Source organism: Phaethon aethereus (assembly GCF_964289735.1).
Source record: "Phaethon aethereus genome assembly, chromosome: 12".
NCBI classification, from domain to species: Eukaryota; Metazoa; Chordata; class Aves; order Phaethontiformes; family Phaethontidae; genus Phaethon; species Phaethon aethereus.
The window spans coordinates 2,847,082-2,865,066 of record NC_138588.1 but is presented as its reverse complement, the minus strand read 5'-3'; the positions used below and the strand labels follow the sequence as shown (position 1 = coordinate 2,865,066).

Genomic DNA, 17,985 nt, shown 5'->3' with positions numbered 1-17,985 from the left:
AATCCTACGTCCACGTTTTCTTTAACCCTTACTCTCTTCTCTTTCCCCAGTACTCTTATTGCTGCTACACTTATGTTTTCCCTATAAATTCAATTTAAATCAGCTTTGTATTTGAGATTGCATCAGCGTGCTTTCCTAAGTAAGCAGTGAATATTTTGCTGCTTCAGTCTATGAAAGGTAAAAGAAAATTCAATAAGAACATAAGAAAGAACTGTCCCATTAGCTTTGGATCAGCTGTTCAGGAGCTGCTATGACAGGACACGAACAAGAGTTCTTAAAGAATACTTAATGCTTTTCTATCACTTTTTGCATCTTCATATTTATTCCTACCTGCGGCAAACCCTGAAGTATTTGACTCGGATCCAGTCAGAAACACCACAGCACAATTTGTGACAGCTCAGCTTTTAAGCATGCTGAAGACCGAGAAAATTTGCTTGGGTAAGGCAGCGGATAGAAGAAAACATAAAGGGATCTCTCATAAAATTAAATGGAAACATTAAGAATTGATGGCGGCTCATCCAGTCTGCAAATAAGTTATTTTTGTTTTTATATAGTGAAACTATTCAACAGAGATAACAGCAGCCACAGTCTCATTATCTATGAACTTTTGTGGTGTTCTCAAAAGGCTTTTCTAACTCTGAATTTTTTTGCACATTGATATGGCGGAGCCCTTGCTTACCTTGCTAAGCACTGTTCACCACTGGGCTTCAGAGGGGCGAATCCTGGGTGTAATAGCTCATCAGTCTAAATGAAAGCTCCATGATCTGGTCCTCAATAATGAAGAATAAGCCTTTCCCTACAGCCAGTGAAAAATTCTAAATTGTCTCTTCTCTCACCATTGCATGGGCGATTTATGCACCCATTAATGTAAGTGTTTTTCTGAAAGTAATATACTTACAGCCTAATGCACCTCTGTGGAGCACTAATCGTACCCCTATTTTTAATTATCTAGAGAAAACTCCAGATATGAATCATCCAGCTCAGGGAATTTATGCAATAAAAGCTTTTGAGGCAAGAGATCTACCTCACAAGAAATTGAGTAAGTCAAAATGTTTGCTAAAATTAAGGATCATCTGGTTCCTTTTGCTACAGGATTTTGCACTATTGCAGGAAGAAAAGTTGTCACTAGCAGAAAGGGCAGATCTGGAAGAAAACAGTACTAAAAGGAGTCAAGTCCTATGCAGACCTCCTCCACCTGCAGGACGCTTCCTTCCCACCGTTTCTCTGGACATGGCTTCAGGCCAGGGAGGAAGAGAAACCTGGGAAAGATCCAAGCAGACCATCAGCAGGTAAGGGAGGAACTCATAAGTGGGAAAAAATATATTGCCTTCCTGGCGTTTAAACGTTCCAGCCCCCAAGCTAAGCCATGAGCTAAGAACGCAGCGTAGCGAGAGCTGTTGTACAACCGCATGCGTGCAAGCCTTCCCTGCCAACAGCGCTGACTGAAATTCAACCTTTTCACCTGCGTGTGGGATGGGAAGGAAGATGTTTACAACGTTTGTCACTGCAAACACCTTCACCAGTAACATATATACACAATGTTGTAGCTTGCTGGCTGTTTGTTGGATGAACTTTCCTTTTTCTTCTTTCACACAGCATGCCAGCATCCAGTATTTAGTTTGCTGAAATGTTCACAAATAATTTTTCGCTGCTTCTCAACACTTTATTTATAGGTGAGCAAATTGTACACACAACCAAACTTATATATAGAATGCCTCCGTATTAAAATGGAAAATGGTCGAAGATCTCTAGCATCAAGATGAATTTTTTTAGAACCCATTAAATTAGCATAATCCAGGATGCCATCCAAGCTATATCTTTTCACGTAAATTTAAAAGCTGTCTCTTAATAAGTGAAAAGAAACCCCAAAATAAGTACAAAGATAAATGAACTCGTCTCTCTTCTCTGTTTAAGACTAATACTGCAATCATTTGCATGCATGCTTAAGTTAAGCAGTGGGCTTACTGCAGATCCTAATTATAGTCTAAGGGTCTGATCCAGCTCCCACTGAATGAGTGGCAAAAATCCAACTGATTTCATGAAAGGTGAAATATATACTAAATCTGGCGCAGGACAAACACAAGTAAACCTCACTTAGATGAGAATCTGGAGCCCCTATGTATCTGGCAAGGAATGCGCAGATATAATTAATGCCAGGACATCAATGAAGTCTTTGATGTAACTTCATAATTCATATTTTTGAAAATTAGCCCTAGATCAGCAGGAACCATACTTAAAGGTTCCTGTCAAAGAGAGAATTTTTAAGCACAGCCTGACATTAAAATCTTATCAGCTCACTTGAAATTAAGTCAATGAAAAATTAAAGCTAATTTCTAATAAGCTTATGTTACATTCATAGACTAAAGGGCACTTCTCGAATCCAGAGAATAAGCATACCTTTTCATATGGAAAAGATTTTCACATTTGAAAGGCAGAGGCCAGAAGAGAGGCTAAAATGCACCATTTTAGACTGACTCTAAAAATGACTAGTTTTTCTGTCTGTTTAAAGCTAATGGAAGGGTACAGAATAATCACAGAAATAAATTATTAACTTAAAAATCTGGGATAAGACTGCCGAAAGTGATAAGTGCAAAATATGGTTTAGATAATGGGATTAGACATCTAGAAAATGCATGTTTAATAGCAACTTACTGTTGCTCCATTCTGATATTTTAGGCTTTGTATTAGAAATCACGAGCATACAAACCAGTCTGATTTAAAAAAAAGACCAACCTACAACATTATGAATTCTAAAATACTGTGGATCTCTTCAGCTAAAAACCTGTAGGTGCCCAAAACAAGTCCTAGATTTTTTTTTTCTGGTATTAAAGATGCGTGGAAAAGTCAGCTACCAATTATATCAGTATGCTCTAGGAGTTGATCTATTAATGACGACAGAGTTTTTTTGGCTTCAACCTAGCACAGCTGAGGATGGGATCTGGCCTAAGATCATAAACTGGATACTGCTGCAATGGAAGAAAAGTCATATTAATACAAACAAAATGCATTTTATGGGAAGCTAAATGGAAAGCTGTTTTTTTTTTCCTTGAAAGATATACCACCTTTTTGCAAAGAACTCAGAAAAAGTGAAGTTAAAAATACCTTAGAGCTCACCATCACATTGGTCACTGTTTCTTTACAATTCAAAAAGGACTTCCCTTGAGTAACAGGCTTATCAGTTTTACTGAATTAATGTGTCCACAGGAGGGAAGAAACATGTTTCCTCGTCTGAGTGACAGTGCAGATGTCACTCGCAGCCTGCAAATTCTCACGAACGCCAGGTCTCATTCCTCAAAGCTCACCTTATCTGGGACCGGCCGGCGTTTCCCGACCCCATTAACTGGCTTACACAATCACAGGTGGAAATCCCTACGACGCGAGACTACCACAGCTACCGTACAGTATTTCTGCACATGATAAGAGACAATTAGCGTTTATGTTGCTGGCAAGGTATGAAAGTTATTGAGGTTGTAAAGGACAGTGAAATACATATTTTGATTTCCCGTATGTAATGGCAAAGAGGGAGGCTGCTCTTATGAGACATGAATGAAGCCTGAAGGTGAAAGGTACCAGTGCAATAACAAGATGTCTCTTCCTTACCAGCATACATCATTTTCAGAGCTGCATTTGCCATCCTGATTAATTAAGGAAAATCTGTGAGGGGTTCTTTTATAACTAGCTATGGGATGCACACTTTTATATTTTTCATCTTACATCTTCAGTACCATCCTATTTCCCCTCCCCCCCCATTTTAGGATGTTAAAATCTACTGAATAAGCTTCGGATTCGGATATTCAGAAAAGCTACTGAATAAACTAGTTCAGCGGATAACTGAGATAGCATCGCGACGGCGGCGTTCTATAAAAACCCGGCGCGATACAAAAAAGAGAGACGGAACCAAGATTCAGATAAGACAGCATCTCAGATTAAAAGAATTCAGATAAAGAGGATCTGAACTGACCTTAGCATTTACAGGAATGGAATATATCCCCCTGCAGATCGCTTCCTATTTAATCCCACTGTAATATCGGAAAGGTTAACAAAATACACACTGCCACAATTAACTTGGAGCACATTGACTCGTTACAGGGAGGAAACGAGCTTGCTGTGAATATCGGCCAGGCCCGTGGCTTTCCTTTCTGTAATCTGTTTGCGAGCGGGATGTCTGACTGTGAAAACGGGCAGACTCGGGTCTTAGAGACAGGACGAGCAAGGGCTGCGTCTGGCTTCCCAGAGAGCCCTGCTAGCCTGGCTCAGGCCGAGCACAAAGGGAGCACCTCCAGAAACCAGAGGACAGGCCAGCAGCTACGACCAATTTAATTATTGAGGGTTGTACTGAGTGAACTGGCTAAAGGCTATGTAGTAATTGCTAGCTGGTATCTGTGAGGAAGCCATTTCTGGCACAAAACGTGCTGCCGGCAGCCCGCGTTAGGAGATGGGACCGAGCTGATGGGATTTGCACTTCAGCTTGCAAAACCCAGATAGCTGAGCTGGAGCTGGGATTTCCGGAGCCGTGCTGTATTACAGCTAACGGAGGAACGTTGCCTCCCCATGTTCTCCCTCGCTTCTGACCCACGCAGCAAGGCTATCGGGGCAGCCAGTCCACTTTCAGGTTATTTATTAAGAAAGAGGTGCCTAATTGAAATTTATGACCTTATCACTGTCACTGAGCATCCAGGAGAGGAGGCTGCATCTGGACGAGGTGGGACTGATGCCTGCTTCTCTAGGACCTGTTTGTTTGCAAAGGACTTCCAGGAAATGCTCCACCATGCAGCTCTTCCGTGCTTCCATTCTGTGCGGATTCACTGTGTGCAAGATCCCGAATTAACCAAACGCAATTAGCACCGAAGCACTCCGTTTTCAAGCAGTTTCATTCTAACCTGAATGTACACAAAACAACACCTCTTCCACAAACGACTGGTATGTTGGGACCCTTAAGGTACCTGTGTGCACACATACACACACAGAGCTGCAAGCACAGAAGCGATACCCATCTAAAACACAAGGCAGATCTGGAGTAAGAGAGACCCTTATTAATCCTTAGAAGACAATCAGTCTTAGCAGTCAAGACTTGGTCCTGCCGGGGGCTACACTTTCCCTTTTTAAGCTAGCAACAGATATGAACGCGTCTTCTTTTGCTTTCAAGGGTACCATTTCTGTAAGTGCGGTTACGTGTGCGCGGTACTGGTGCAAGCTGGAGATCTCCGCTCGGCGCGAGGCTGAGCCCTTATTGCTGTTGCATCTGGCATTTCCTTCGTGCGGAGGAGAATTCAGCTCCGCATTGTGTCAACAGGTGACAGATCCGATTCCGGCCCACGTTTGAACAAGCTGCACTTTGCTTGTACCACATGAGAGCCTTTTGCCAATGCGGTTTTGGTCTTCTATGTACACGTTATACTTGCCATGCTATCTACAAAGCCATTTGTGATACAACGGGCCTGTGCACCCGCTTGGGTAATTTTCAGCGACAACAACAGGGCACAATCATCTTTAGATCTGATCTAACTGCTGCTTTTGGCTGCACATGTGCAATTCCCCACTGAACTTAATGGAAACTGTATATGCAGGTCTCTGAGCAGCTTCTTGCCAGCGTGCTCGTTTATGCATACAGCTGGTTTGCACAGCTTTGTGATCTCTGGGTTGATATACGGGAATCTCTTCATCATCTTCCCCTCTGCCAGGTACGCTCAGCTCCTGAAAATTACCTTTCCCCAGCTGGTACACACGGAAAGGCATTGTCCTGAATAATAGTCTTGATGGGTGGCAGTCACAACGTAATAAAAGGATGGTAGGCTGCCATTAACTTACATTTTATGCTACTCTTTACATGCCTTTTTTCTTCTTTTCCTAGTCTTCCTCCATGCTCCCACCATCTATCAGTCTCTGAAGGTTTATATCAGTAACGTCTTGAAAACGACTTTAAAGAAAATGGGTTCAATCTTCCTCTTGATCTTTACATAGAACACTGACATCAAGAGGGAGTCCCGCGTGTGGGATGAACATACAGAATATGCTGTTTTAGATGAAGTTTTTTGGCTATTAGGATCAGAAAGCCACATGAATTCTCTGTCTGGTATGAGTGGGCAGGAAAAACCTCAGATGTTCCATGATCCTGCACTTTTCTGATCTTTTTCAGGCCATGCCTAATTAGTACCAAATTCAGAAAGCAAAAATTTAAGCCTGAATTATTTATCACACCATATTTATAAAATGCACTGCAATACACATCATGGCCCAGTTCACAACAACTACAAATAAGATTAATGTTTCACTGACGCCATAGTCCTTAATATGAAAATATAATTATCTAGCTGAAGAGTTTCTTAAATTACATACTTTCAAACTAGTATGAGCAGAATTTATCCTTGTGTCTGGTGCTAAGCCAAGTGGAAAAAACATTGGAAGTAGAATTGACAAAACACATGTTGGTTCTGTCTATCAACATTTCCAGTGCACACCTTACATGACCCTGTCAGCATCTCAACCCCAACCAGTTCTCGAACGCTAACGTGATATTTTCCTCCCCGAAATGTGATCCTGAAGAAGGGAGTTCCAGAACTGCAGAGGCACATTGAAGGATCAAGTGCTTAGTTTGCAGTAGGTCCACTGCAAGTTAAAATACATATTTATCTTGCCCAATATGGAAATTAAAAAAGGAAGGATATCACAGAAATTATTCTTACCTTTCCTTGGAGTAATTAGTGTCTGCATTTGATGTATATTTACAGATGCGCACCAGAGAAAGTATAAAGTATTTGTTGCAAATACCTTTGAGAAAAAGCCGCCACATCTTTAGTCTGCATTGTCTGCAAAGTGCATTTTCTGCAGTTTCCTCTGGAATGATACATCCAGAAAGATGTGTAATAAACTTTTAGAGTAAGTGTGTGTAAATAGATCTCTTTAATTTACTGTACTTTTAAATACCATTTTCTCCCTTGAAGAAACTCCCAATGACTACAGCAAAGCCTACCAGCTGTTTCTCTGATGATCATCAATAATGCACAGTAGAGTAAAGCCTGGTAGATGGATATATTGACGGTAAAGAGGCTCAAAGAAAGATGAATGCAGTCCAGTGAGTGAAGAACACAAGCTGGAGAACGCGATATTAGTGAGCTTATAAAATGGATTTTCTTGTGGGAAAAACGTCCTTTCCAGGGCTGCGTGCCCAGTATCTTTGAAAGTAGCTTTGTTGTAAGCAGTGTATAGAACTTCCGATTTTTGCATTTTATTTAATTCCTAAAAGATTTTTTCCATTGCACGTTCTAGGTATAATTTCATCGCTTTTGCTTCATGTTCCTAGGAGCTGAGCTGCTGTGGTGATGTTCTCTCCATCAGAAATAGAAGGCATGCATTGCTTTAAGGCATAAATGAAGGGGTAGGGTGACAGTATCCCAAACGTTAGCTGCCTGATCAGCCTGCCTTGCTTCATACATTCTTCCAATTTGTACTTGTTTGTAAAACAATTAAAATTTCCAAATTAATTGCTGTTAATATAAATGCATTTTGTTTCTCAGTGCCACTGGTGGTTCTGCAGTTATGGGCAAGAATATAAGTTTATTTCCCTCTAGGAAATAAACTTCTAAACTTCCCTCTAGGATTTCCCCCAGAGAGCTGAGGGAGATTAACCACTATTTTAGGCAGCTAAGTGTGAAATACTGGTTGGGTCAATAACTTGCCCCCTGCTGCTGTTAAGTTAGCTGTCAAAAGCTGGCAAAGAGACAAATCGGTATGGAGTCAAGTGCAGGTCTGATTGTACTGAGATCTCTGGCCTGGACTCTCCAACTTCACTGAATATTCCTCTCTGGCTCTGTGTAATCACAAGAACTCTTTGTCAAACCAGCATTAATCTGCTCTCCATAACTACCCTTCCATGTGACAAGAAGCACGGAGAAACGGGAAAAGCATAAAGACAACATTTTGTGTCAAATCTGGGTTTTGTATGATGGAGCAGCTGTAATGACTCTTAGCATTCCGAAAACACCTATCTGCATCCCCAGGTAGGATGGTCCCAGCATTCACCCTGCCACACCTGCACCCCCGTGGAAAGGGCTGTTCAAGGAGAAGAGCTCTGCAGGACTTCCCGACGATCTGCATCCCTCCTGAGGATTCTTTTTACAGAAGGCTAACATCTGGCTCCAGGTTCGGAGCCATCTTCAACTAATCTGAATACAAATTTAATGAATGTCAATTAATGTCACCATCATGAGTGATTTAAATATGGCTAAGTTCAGCTGATCTTGTCTCAATCCATTATTTAAAAGTTTGCAGTCGCAAGTCCAGTCCTATAACTGATGCAAGAGCAAAGCAAAACAACCTACCAAAATCCCAAACCAACAAAACCCCCAAGGTTTACAAAGGCAATTGATAATTTTACCTGTCCAGCCTGCAAGACAGCAGCAGTAACCGGTGATAGGATCACACCCGTCTGCGTGGCTACAGTCACAACGTTCACTGCAATTAAGACCATATGTTCCATCCTTCCAAAAATATAAACAAAAAAGTCTCTCAGTAATCAGTTTTTTGTTCTAAAATGTGCAAAATCATCTATCATGTCCCTCAATGCTGAGTCGCATTTTTTAAGTTAACATACAGAGAAGATAGAAACATCTCAGTGCCTAACATTTCTATGTAGAACCAAATGAGGACTCACTTTAAAAAATGATGTTCAAGAAAATGCAGATAACAGGGCAATAGCTCTGATAAGACATAATGCCAAGTATAATACGTCTACTTGACTGCTAGAACCCCAATCTGTTATTTACACATGATTTCCTTCAGATATCCATAGACTAAATGAGATACTGACCTACTGTACATTTAGAAGAGGTATGTGGACTATGGTTTTAAAGGGGATGCAAGACTTTGCCAGCTGTACTTACAGGACACGGTTGGTCACAGTACTCCCCTTGCCACCCAGGTGAGCAGAGACAAAAGCCATCAGCCGGCCTGCAGGCTGCTCCGTTTGCGCAGTAACATGTCTGGTTGCAGTTAAGACCCCAACTTCCACTTGAACATGGAATCGAGCAGTCCACTCCTTGCCACCCTAAAGAAACATATGAGGGAAACAGTATTTGGGATGTTTTCATGAAAAAAGCAAGGTAGACACCGCAAGAAAGGCAGCTTGCAAACTGACGCTCTTTGATTCTAGGACCAGTTTCCTCCTGATCTTGGTGTGTATTAAGACTACCTTGGGGTCAAAGACTTACCCTTTGATTATGACCTCCCAACTTCATCTACCAGCATCCACACCTACAGAAGGGCCATATAGGTATCGCTCTGTTGGCTGTTTACCAGATTAAGGTGTCGGATGCCCCTCCGGGACCTGCTTGGGCAGCAAGAGCGAGTGCAGTACTGGCTGGCAGGCTGGAGACCTGCTGATCAGCGAGAATGCAAGGAACTTGCCATTTGATGCTGCCTGTTTCTCACCTCATTTTTTTGAGAATGCTCTTTAGTATAAAGAAGCTATTACACCCAGAAAAAGACCAAAGCCATCATTTCTAACCATTAAGGCTCCAATCTTAACTACCAGCCGCACAATGGCTTTCATTACACTGCAGCTGTATGTAATGGAGTTGAGCAGTAACTCATGGTTTATACACCCTCATTAAATGGGGTTCTACAGTGATCCATTAATTCATGTTTGAAATGGCAGATTTTATCGTTATTTGCCTCACTTCTGTTTTAGGGCTTATGGATGCCATACAGGCATAGCTCATGTTGGTATTCTCAGGGAAGGCACTGCCACACAGGGAACATAAGAGACACTGTGTTGTGGAGCAGTACAAGATTCCTCAAGTGATTGCTGGATACATGGGTTATGCTCACTACGAAGCACATAAGGGAATTATGGACACATGTGTGGGAAGAAAAGAAGTTAGTCTTGCAGAGAGACTCGAGAGCAGGCAAGAGTTCTTGTTCCCCAGATAAAAGACAACCACATCCTGCAACTCCATGCGGGCTCAGGAGACAGAGGATACCTGCACATGGCTGGGGTGTCAGAGTGTCAGGGTTCAGGGAGGATGGGGAGCTGAGGACGGCAGCAAGGGCAGACAGCCAGGGCCCACCCCACAGTCCCCAAGCGGAGGGTAGGCAGCTGGGATCGGCGAGGAGCCCAGATCACCAGGAAAGCCTATGGGAACCAGACCAGTCCAAGGTCAAGACAGGCAGGCAGTCTGCAGGTCAGGGTCAGGGTCAGGTCTGGTGAGGATAACCATGGCCGGGCACAGCCCAGGACAACGGGCTAAAGAAAAGAGAGGCAGGAGGCTGCCTCTGCTCCCTTGCCCAGTTGTGCTACTCTAGGGATGGAGGGGAGAACAGGGGCTTTTGAGTCCTGGAGAAATGGGGCAGCAGAGCGATAGAGAAAAAAACCCAAGAGTCTGGGAATTGCTTTGCATTTCCTCTGGCGAGGAGCTGTGGCTCTGCCAGCACGCTTCGTTCTGTGACCTGTTCTTGCAGCAGGGCAGTTAAATCTGGCCCCTGTTCAGGGCAGAGACAAAACATACAGTCAAGCTCCTGTTGAGTTTTGATACTTGGGCAGCCTGTTGAATTGCTGACAGGCCTAAGAAAATAGTGGAGTTACTGACTGCACAGCTGTGCCACTTTAAAAGGGGAGATGCGTTGATGCCAAATTGCAGACAGTTGTTCAATCTGAATTTTGTTTACCTTCTTTGCAATAGCACAGACCATCCACAGGGGAACACGCACCATCATTTTTGCAATTACAAACTGATGAGCAATTGGTTCCGTAGGTTCCTGCCATGCAGGTAATGGTGCAGTCATCTCCCTGCAAACCAAAAAAAAGTCAGTCTCAGCTAAAGAAATCTGAATCGCAGGAAATTCCCATCGCTGCACAGGGAGGCTTTCTCTTTCGAAACAGTGAACAGAGTGTTATGAGTTGATTGCTGAGTCTTCAGCACTTGAGCAGTCACCGCTGCTTCCCATGATTATGATGCAATTAGTTCTTTGATTGACTTGGAGGAAAGGGACAAGTCGCTGGCGTTCGTTCAGCAGGAGGTGGGGAAGTTACAAAAACAAGCCTCCTAGAACAGATGTTAGATCATTAAGCAAAACATCTCTTACGAAACACTAATCACAAAATATACAGTCTGAAACCGTGCAAAGATTGCTCTGCACTTCTTGGAAAATATATTCTAAGAATAGGGTTGTTAAAAAGCTAAAGGATCTCATACGTGCTCATCTTCCACAGACTGGCAGAGAGGAAAACTACATGCAGGTGCATTAGACCTTTTTGTTGCGTAGCTGGTACCTGCATTTGTTTTCAATTAATTTGCATGAGATTGTGACTTCAGGAAGAACTCTGAACAGGGAGCGATGCGTACGTCGGAGAGAGGAGGCACGCAGAGCAGAACACGGAAACAGACGGTCTCTGTCCTATTTCTGCTGTAGGCGTGGGCAAAGTGAGGGAAAGGAGAGTAAATACTTATGTTACGGAAATGTAGAATATTTCAACAGTAAATTACAGTACGCTGCGTGCACTGATTGGCTTGTGTGGCTGAAAGGAGAGACACAGATCTTACTAATATTGTTCACCTGATATGCCAAGGGAATTAAAATGTGGGCACAATTCCTTTAAACCTACTTACTGAGTCCCATAGTGGGGTCTACAGACGTTGGCATATACAAGGGATTTTTGCTCCTTTTTCTTCTATGTGTAGTCCTGACTTTCACATCACAAATTAGCTCCTAAATTTACTTTGGTGAGTCAAACTTTAATAATTTAGTTCTCTGTCAGAGCAAGCTATCCTACTCCAAAGTTAAATAGTAACTACATTGCACAGTGTGACCTATACCATAGCTCAGGGGAAAAGATATTGGCCAAAATGTGTTTTTCCAGGTGAGAGGCTTCACTGTTTGATAGGAGGATCCATTTATCAGGAGATAAATGCACAAAATGTCAGCTTCCCTATGCCATGGCAAGTACCTCCAGGAGCCTGTATATCACAGCATCAGACACCGAGACAGTTAAAAGGAAATATGAACAGATTTCTGAGCACCATAAACCCCCATATGCTTGCTGTAACAGTTCTGCCTGGCACCAGTATGACTCATCCTATTTTATACTAAAAACTTTGTTTTAGGGGGAAGTAAAAGAAACGGTTAAAATACATACCGCTCAGAAGTAAATCCTACGAGTCTCCGACTTTTGAGTGAAAGCAGTGTTTGTAAAAGATGCTGTCTTTGACCTTCGTGGAGTAAAACAAGTTCCCCTGAAAAGGCCTGGCAGTAAAAGGTGCTGTCTGGACAGCCAGAAAATCCAAAGCACGCTGCCCCTCATTACCCTGCCAGCATGCCTACGGAATGAGCTACGGGAACCCGGAGCCGAGCCGGATGGCAGAGGGGCATTCAGTCTCCACGCCTAATCAGTCCTCTGCCTCTCTCCTGTGTGTGACAATTAGAGAGCCAATTAGTGCCACTTAGAAAGCCGTATCTTGTGTGAATGAAACTCCCAACTCATTTCATGTACGACACAGAACTGCTGGTACTGTTAATAATTTCTATGACAACTGACCTTAATCTGGATTTGAACTAGTGATCGAGAAGTAAAAGAGAATTCCTTTGAAAAGGAAAGTAGAACAGGGTGATGGGGAGCTAAAATACCCCCTCGGGAACCAGATTAACTGAAACAGCATCTGGGCCACGGGTGGAAGCAGAAGGTGGGTTTCCAGATCCTCAGCTGACGCGCTGTGACCGCAGATCAGCGCGTTACGCGGCGAGCTCTCCCCGGCCGCGTGCGCAACGGGCTGGTGCGGATTCACCGGTGCCCCGCCGACCTGCTCCGCGTAGAGGCCAGTCAGACACAGACGCTCTGGGTATCCCAGAGAAAAGTACTGTATCAAGCTAAATACGAGGCTGTTTCATCTTTAGTCAGCATGCCTTTGAGTTCTGGCATTCACTTTAATATACTACGCTTTATGGACTAACAGAGGTTGGTCGTTCCGGCTGTCCACCTTATACGCACTTACTTCGCAAACAAACCTTAACTGAAAAAGTAACTGTCTTAATGAGATCTCTGTCCCTGGGTTTGACAAGAGAGACCTTCAGAGCTCTCTGAGTGACAACTGCCAAATACACTTAACTTCTTAATTACGTAAGAGGAAAATGCACTTGAACTATAGCACTGGCTCTAAGATTTTATTAATTATAAATGCACACACCGTTATTAACATTTTGAACTTGATTTGGGAGAATGACCTATGAAATTAAATGCATTCAGGTACTGCTAAGATATGGAAATTCCACCTCCCTCTCACCACCTGCCCAAGTGAATAATGCCTCTATCCAGTTGTTAATGAGTTATATATTCTATTAAACTGATTTCAAATGTTGTGCATTGAATCTTCTCTCTTGCAATATGGTACTTTATATTTCTGTCCTGTTTAGTAAAATTAATCAACAGCTGTGCTCCTTATGTTGATTATTCTTTTTTCTATTAGGATTGGGAGGTTAATGAGAGTAGTGAAATGCCTGGATGTGGTATACATGATAGGAAGGAGTAGCAAATTCAATCAAAGATATACCCCTGAAAATGTTAAAGATATATTAAGAAATCTAGCTATAAATAACTTGGTATTTTACATCTCTATTTTCCAAGTCACAATGATCCATATGGACATCACAAACTTTCAAATGTGCTTCACTTTCTTCACCATTTTCACTTAGAAGGTCCAGTTTATGAAAATATACCCCTGAAATCTATCCAATGCATTATTTCCTAATTTCAGAGGTTAAATCTGACTCTAAGATAATCAATGGAAAAACTCTCTTTACGGGATGTGGGATCAGGGCCAGCCCCAGTACATGCCCCGCTCCGCGTGTGAAGCCGTGTGTTCCCGTCCTCTGCTTGGCATTACACCTTCCCAGGCCCCAGCGCGCGAGATGGAGCCTCAGCACAACCAAGGACAGGGTGTCCCACATCTCCACACAAGCCTTGTATTGCTTGGAATCCAAACCTGATGGGAGTATCCCAACGTAGCAAAGATACAGGTGGGGGATCTGTGATCCCCGGGACCCTAAAAAGTCAGCTTTAAATCAAAATGAATGGTGGCACTAACGTAACTAACACCACCTATATAACCTTCTATACCTTTAAGTACTTCAGAAATACTAACTAATTGTTGCTGAAACTAAATAACAGACCTTTGTAGCACGGTGAGAGGTTTGGGTATACAGTTCTTGTTATTGTTAATTCTTCCCTACATATCGAGAGTTGGGTCCAAGGAACCAAACTCCGTTAATAACTCAAACTGCCAGCTCACATCCATCAGCATCACATATTAATAGACTGACGAGGGCCAGAGCATACATCTTTCTGGAGGGCAGTCAATAATATGTCTTGCTTCTGTTCAGGGAGAGGGGAAGATTTTCTTCCACAAAAATTATTATTGTACAATATTAGAAGAGTTTAAAGACACACTGCTGCCTTAGGTGTTAGCTGTGTTAACAAGCTCTGGACACTTCAGAAAGTGTTTTCCCTGGATTAATGTTGCCCTAACAGATTAGGTTTCTTGTTCCTGTTAAGAAACACATTCCTGCTGTAAACAATGACCAACTCCCTTTAAAATCCTTTGCCGGTGTTCAATACAAAGTTTTGTATTTATTCCTGTACATTTTGGATCAGGCCTTTAAATCCATGAAATGTATTTTCAAAGGTATCCCAGACCATAAGGGGAGTTAATAACCCAGCAATGGTCATTGTTGTTGGGTTATTCACGGTCTGTCTCAAAGTTTGACTATTTTGGAAAGCTTCTATAGGTATGTTGGTGATAAAAGGAAGACTAAGGAAAATGTGGGCACTCTTCAGAAGAAAACAGGAGACCTGGTTACCTGGGCTATGGAGAAGGCTGAGGTACCCAATGACTTTTTTGCCTCAATCTTCACCGGCAAGTGCTTAAGCCACACTGCTCAAGTCACAGAAGGCAAAGGCAGGGACTGGGAGAATGAAGAACTGCCCACTGTAGGAGAAGATCAGGTTCAAGACCATCTAAGGAACTTGAAGGTGCACAAGACGATGAGATGCATCCGCTGGGCATGGTGGTGTTGGGTTGATGGTTGGACTTGATGATCTTAACGGTCTTTTCCAACCTTAATGATTCTGTGATTCTGTGAGTCCTGAAGGAACTGGTGGATGAAGTTGCTAAGTCGCTATCCATTATACCTGAGAAGCCGTGGCAGTCTGGAGAAGTTCCTACTGTCTGAAAAAGGGGAAACATAACCCTTGTTTTTAAAAAGGGAAAGAAGGAAGACCCGGGGAATTACAGGCCAGGCAGTCTCACCTCTGTGCCCAGCAAGATCATGGAGCAGATCTTCCTGGAAACTATGCTAAGGCACATGGAAATAAGGAGGTGATTGGTGACAGCTCACTAAGGGAAAATCGTGCCTGAAAAATTTGGTGGCCTTCTGTGATGAGGTTACAGTGCTGGTGGGTAAGGGAAGAGCAACTGATGTCATCTACCTGGACTTGTGCAAAGCATTTGACACTGTCCAGCACAACATCCTTGGCAGGGGAGTTGCAACTAGATGATCTTTAAGGTCCTTTCCAACCCAAACCATTCTATGATTCTATATAAGGATGTGAAATTAAGAATTTCAGAACTAGCTACAATCTACAGGAATAAATTTGCCTTGGAGAGCTAAAGCCTGGTTCCACTGAAGTCAGTGGCAAAACAGAAAATCAATTTTTCAAGGCCTCTGCAATGCAGAACACTAACAAACAGGGCTGTTATTGAACTTAGACTCAAGTTTTCATGATAAAGACTTATGTGACAGGTTGGTTTGAGTGTTCTTAAGGTTTAATCTGTGAAGGTGCTGAAAATCTTCAGCTGCTGTGCAGATTATTAGGGGGGACTGACAACACTGAAAGGCAACTTATTTGAACCTTTGGTAATCTGTAATGTGACTCCAACTAATCTGAGATTTTTAACGTGATACCCGATTTCCTCCCTCTCCCCCTCCTCGCCTTTTTTGTGCCAGATGAATTAGAGATGCAACACCTATCACCAGCAGCAGGGAAGCTCAGTGCTTGGCTCCCGGCACACAGTGCAGGCGTTAAATAGAAAGAAGGGCATGGTGCAGTGCCATATGTATGTAATGATAAACAGGTCAGAAAGACAAAATGTAGGTGCTCTTTGTACCTGATGTCTGTGTGTCCAGATAAGCTGATTGGTATGGATTTAGTACATAAAAGCATATATTTATATGTACACACATTACGTGGCACACCAGTGTGCTGGTACACAATGTCTGTGCACTGATGCAGATCACAGATACAGTTCTGTATATTTACTTATTTAATTGTGACATTTACAATTAACCCAAAGTGGTTCTCCACAAACATTCCCTCAAGGTAAACATATGGTATCCAGCAACACAAACTGTCAGAACAAACTAATTTCCCTAATGGTGTTCCAGTGGAAGTTAATGTGCTCTTCATAAGCATATTAGCAGCAGCAGGAAACTTAGTATTTTTACCGGTCTTCTCCTCCACCCTAGACTCAAACAATTTATTCATGACCTTACTATACGGCATCTTTAGTTTCCCAGACATAATGATGTCCTCCGGCAGAATTCCTTTCCCCTCTGGGTGTTACTAATTACTCCCTGCAGATGCTATTATTGGTGCTAATGATAAAATGCAGAAGAAAGGTTGGTGAAGGATCTTGTGCCCCATACAAGTCAAGCGTTCACTTTGCAGGTAATCACTAAGAACTGGCAAATATTCTTTTACCCACTTTGTAACATTATATGATGTAGCTATGCTAGAGTTTGATATACAACTAAAATGGCACAGTGAAACCACTGATGACCTTATTCAGTCTCCTTTTCCCTTTGCCCTTTTCATGGGAGAAGATGGGGTACGGTGGAAAGGATGGGAAAGAGCCAAACTATTCTATGATTCTTTGATTTTAAAAGTGACTTTACAGCTCGTGACTCATCCAAAGACACAACCATTGGCAGTCCTGAATGCTGAAGTCTTTCATTAAATCATAAAGCACTTTGAACAGCCACCTGCAAAGCTTTCCCCGCTCTGCACCTCAGTGGGACCGCAGTCCTCTGAGCATACTGTAAAGCTTGGACGTGCCCTAAGGACCAAGCACAGCTACTTCTGGGAGCGGGAAAAACTTACTGCTTTTCTTCCTATAATCTTACAAGGATTTACAAACATTTACAATGGATGTCAGCATTTTATTTCACCTCTGAATTTGTGCTAATATGCTAATTCATACAGTAAATTTCACAGTAAATGCCAAGTTCCAAATTAGTCAGCCTGATAATAATTCCTAAATTTGGTGTTTGTTCAAAAGGATTCAGCAAAACATGCACACAAGCAAAATGGAAACTTTATTTGTCATAAAGAGAGTAGAAAGTAAAATTATTATTAATAATGTTGATTTTAAGTACTTACAGTACTTCATTAAATATTATTTAATTTCATTGTACTTGTTATAGCCAAACCCTTTGTTATGCAAAAGCAAAGTTGGGAGCGCTGACTGTGAAGGGAGTAAAAGTTACCACAAAGTAACTGTGGTTTGTTATTTTCCAAATTATTTGTACAAAATCCGGCTGAACTTTGTGGATTCCTATTTTATAAACCCAAATACATTTGCTGTGTCTTGCTACAGGCTGCTACTGATGTAACACGTTACTCCCTCAGGGAGGCCACAGAAGAACCTGGGCCAGATTCTCATTTCTGGCCCATTGGGCCCCTAAAACCTCTCATTCCCCATCGCACAGCCTCACAATTGATCTGAGACACATCAAGAGTATATTTGGGTTATTTTTATTTCAAAACCAAGAGTACTCATCCTATGGTCCCAGGGCTGTAGGGGCTTCAGAGCTACAATTACCCACCCATCTTCCCAGGAGAGACCTTCCCCATCACGGTGACCACGCACCTGGGAAGCCTTTGGCCACAGATTAGAAAAGCCTTTGATAAGGATTTGGCTACCTGGAGAACAATTTGTACTT

General features: G+C 42.4%; 1 protein-coding gene across 2 annotated transcripts in view; it reads right to left on the bottom strand.

Moving 5' to 3' along the window:
• MEGF11 (multiple EGF like domains 11) overlaps nt 1-17,985 on the bottom strand; it is a gene marked incomplete at its 3' end in the record, with an annotated part of 201,920 nt that overhangs the window by 48,358 nt on the left and 135,577 nt on the right. For both annotated transcript variants that reach the window (XM_082005373.1, XM_082005374.1), the window contains exons 8-10: nt 10,663-10,783; nt 8,880-9,043; nt 8,375-8,477 (exon numbers count right to left, since the gene is read on the bottom strand). In XM_082005373.1, coding sequence (XP_081861499.1) covers nt 8,375-8,477; nt 8,880-9,043; nt 10,663-10,783 — 388 coding nt within the window. The remainder of the gene's footprint in view (nt 1-8,374; nt 8,478-8,879; nt 9,044-10,662; nt 10,784-17,985) is intronic.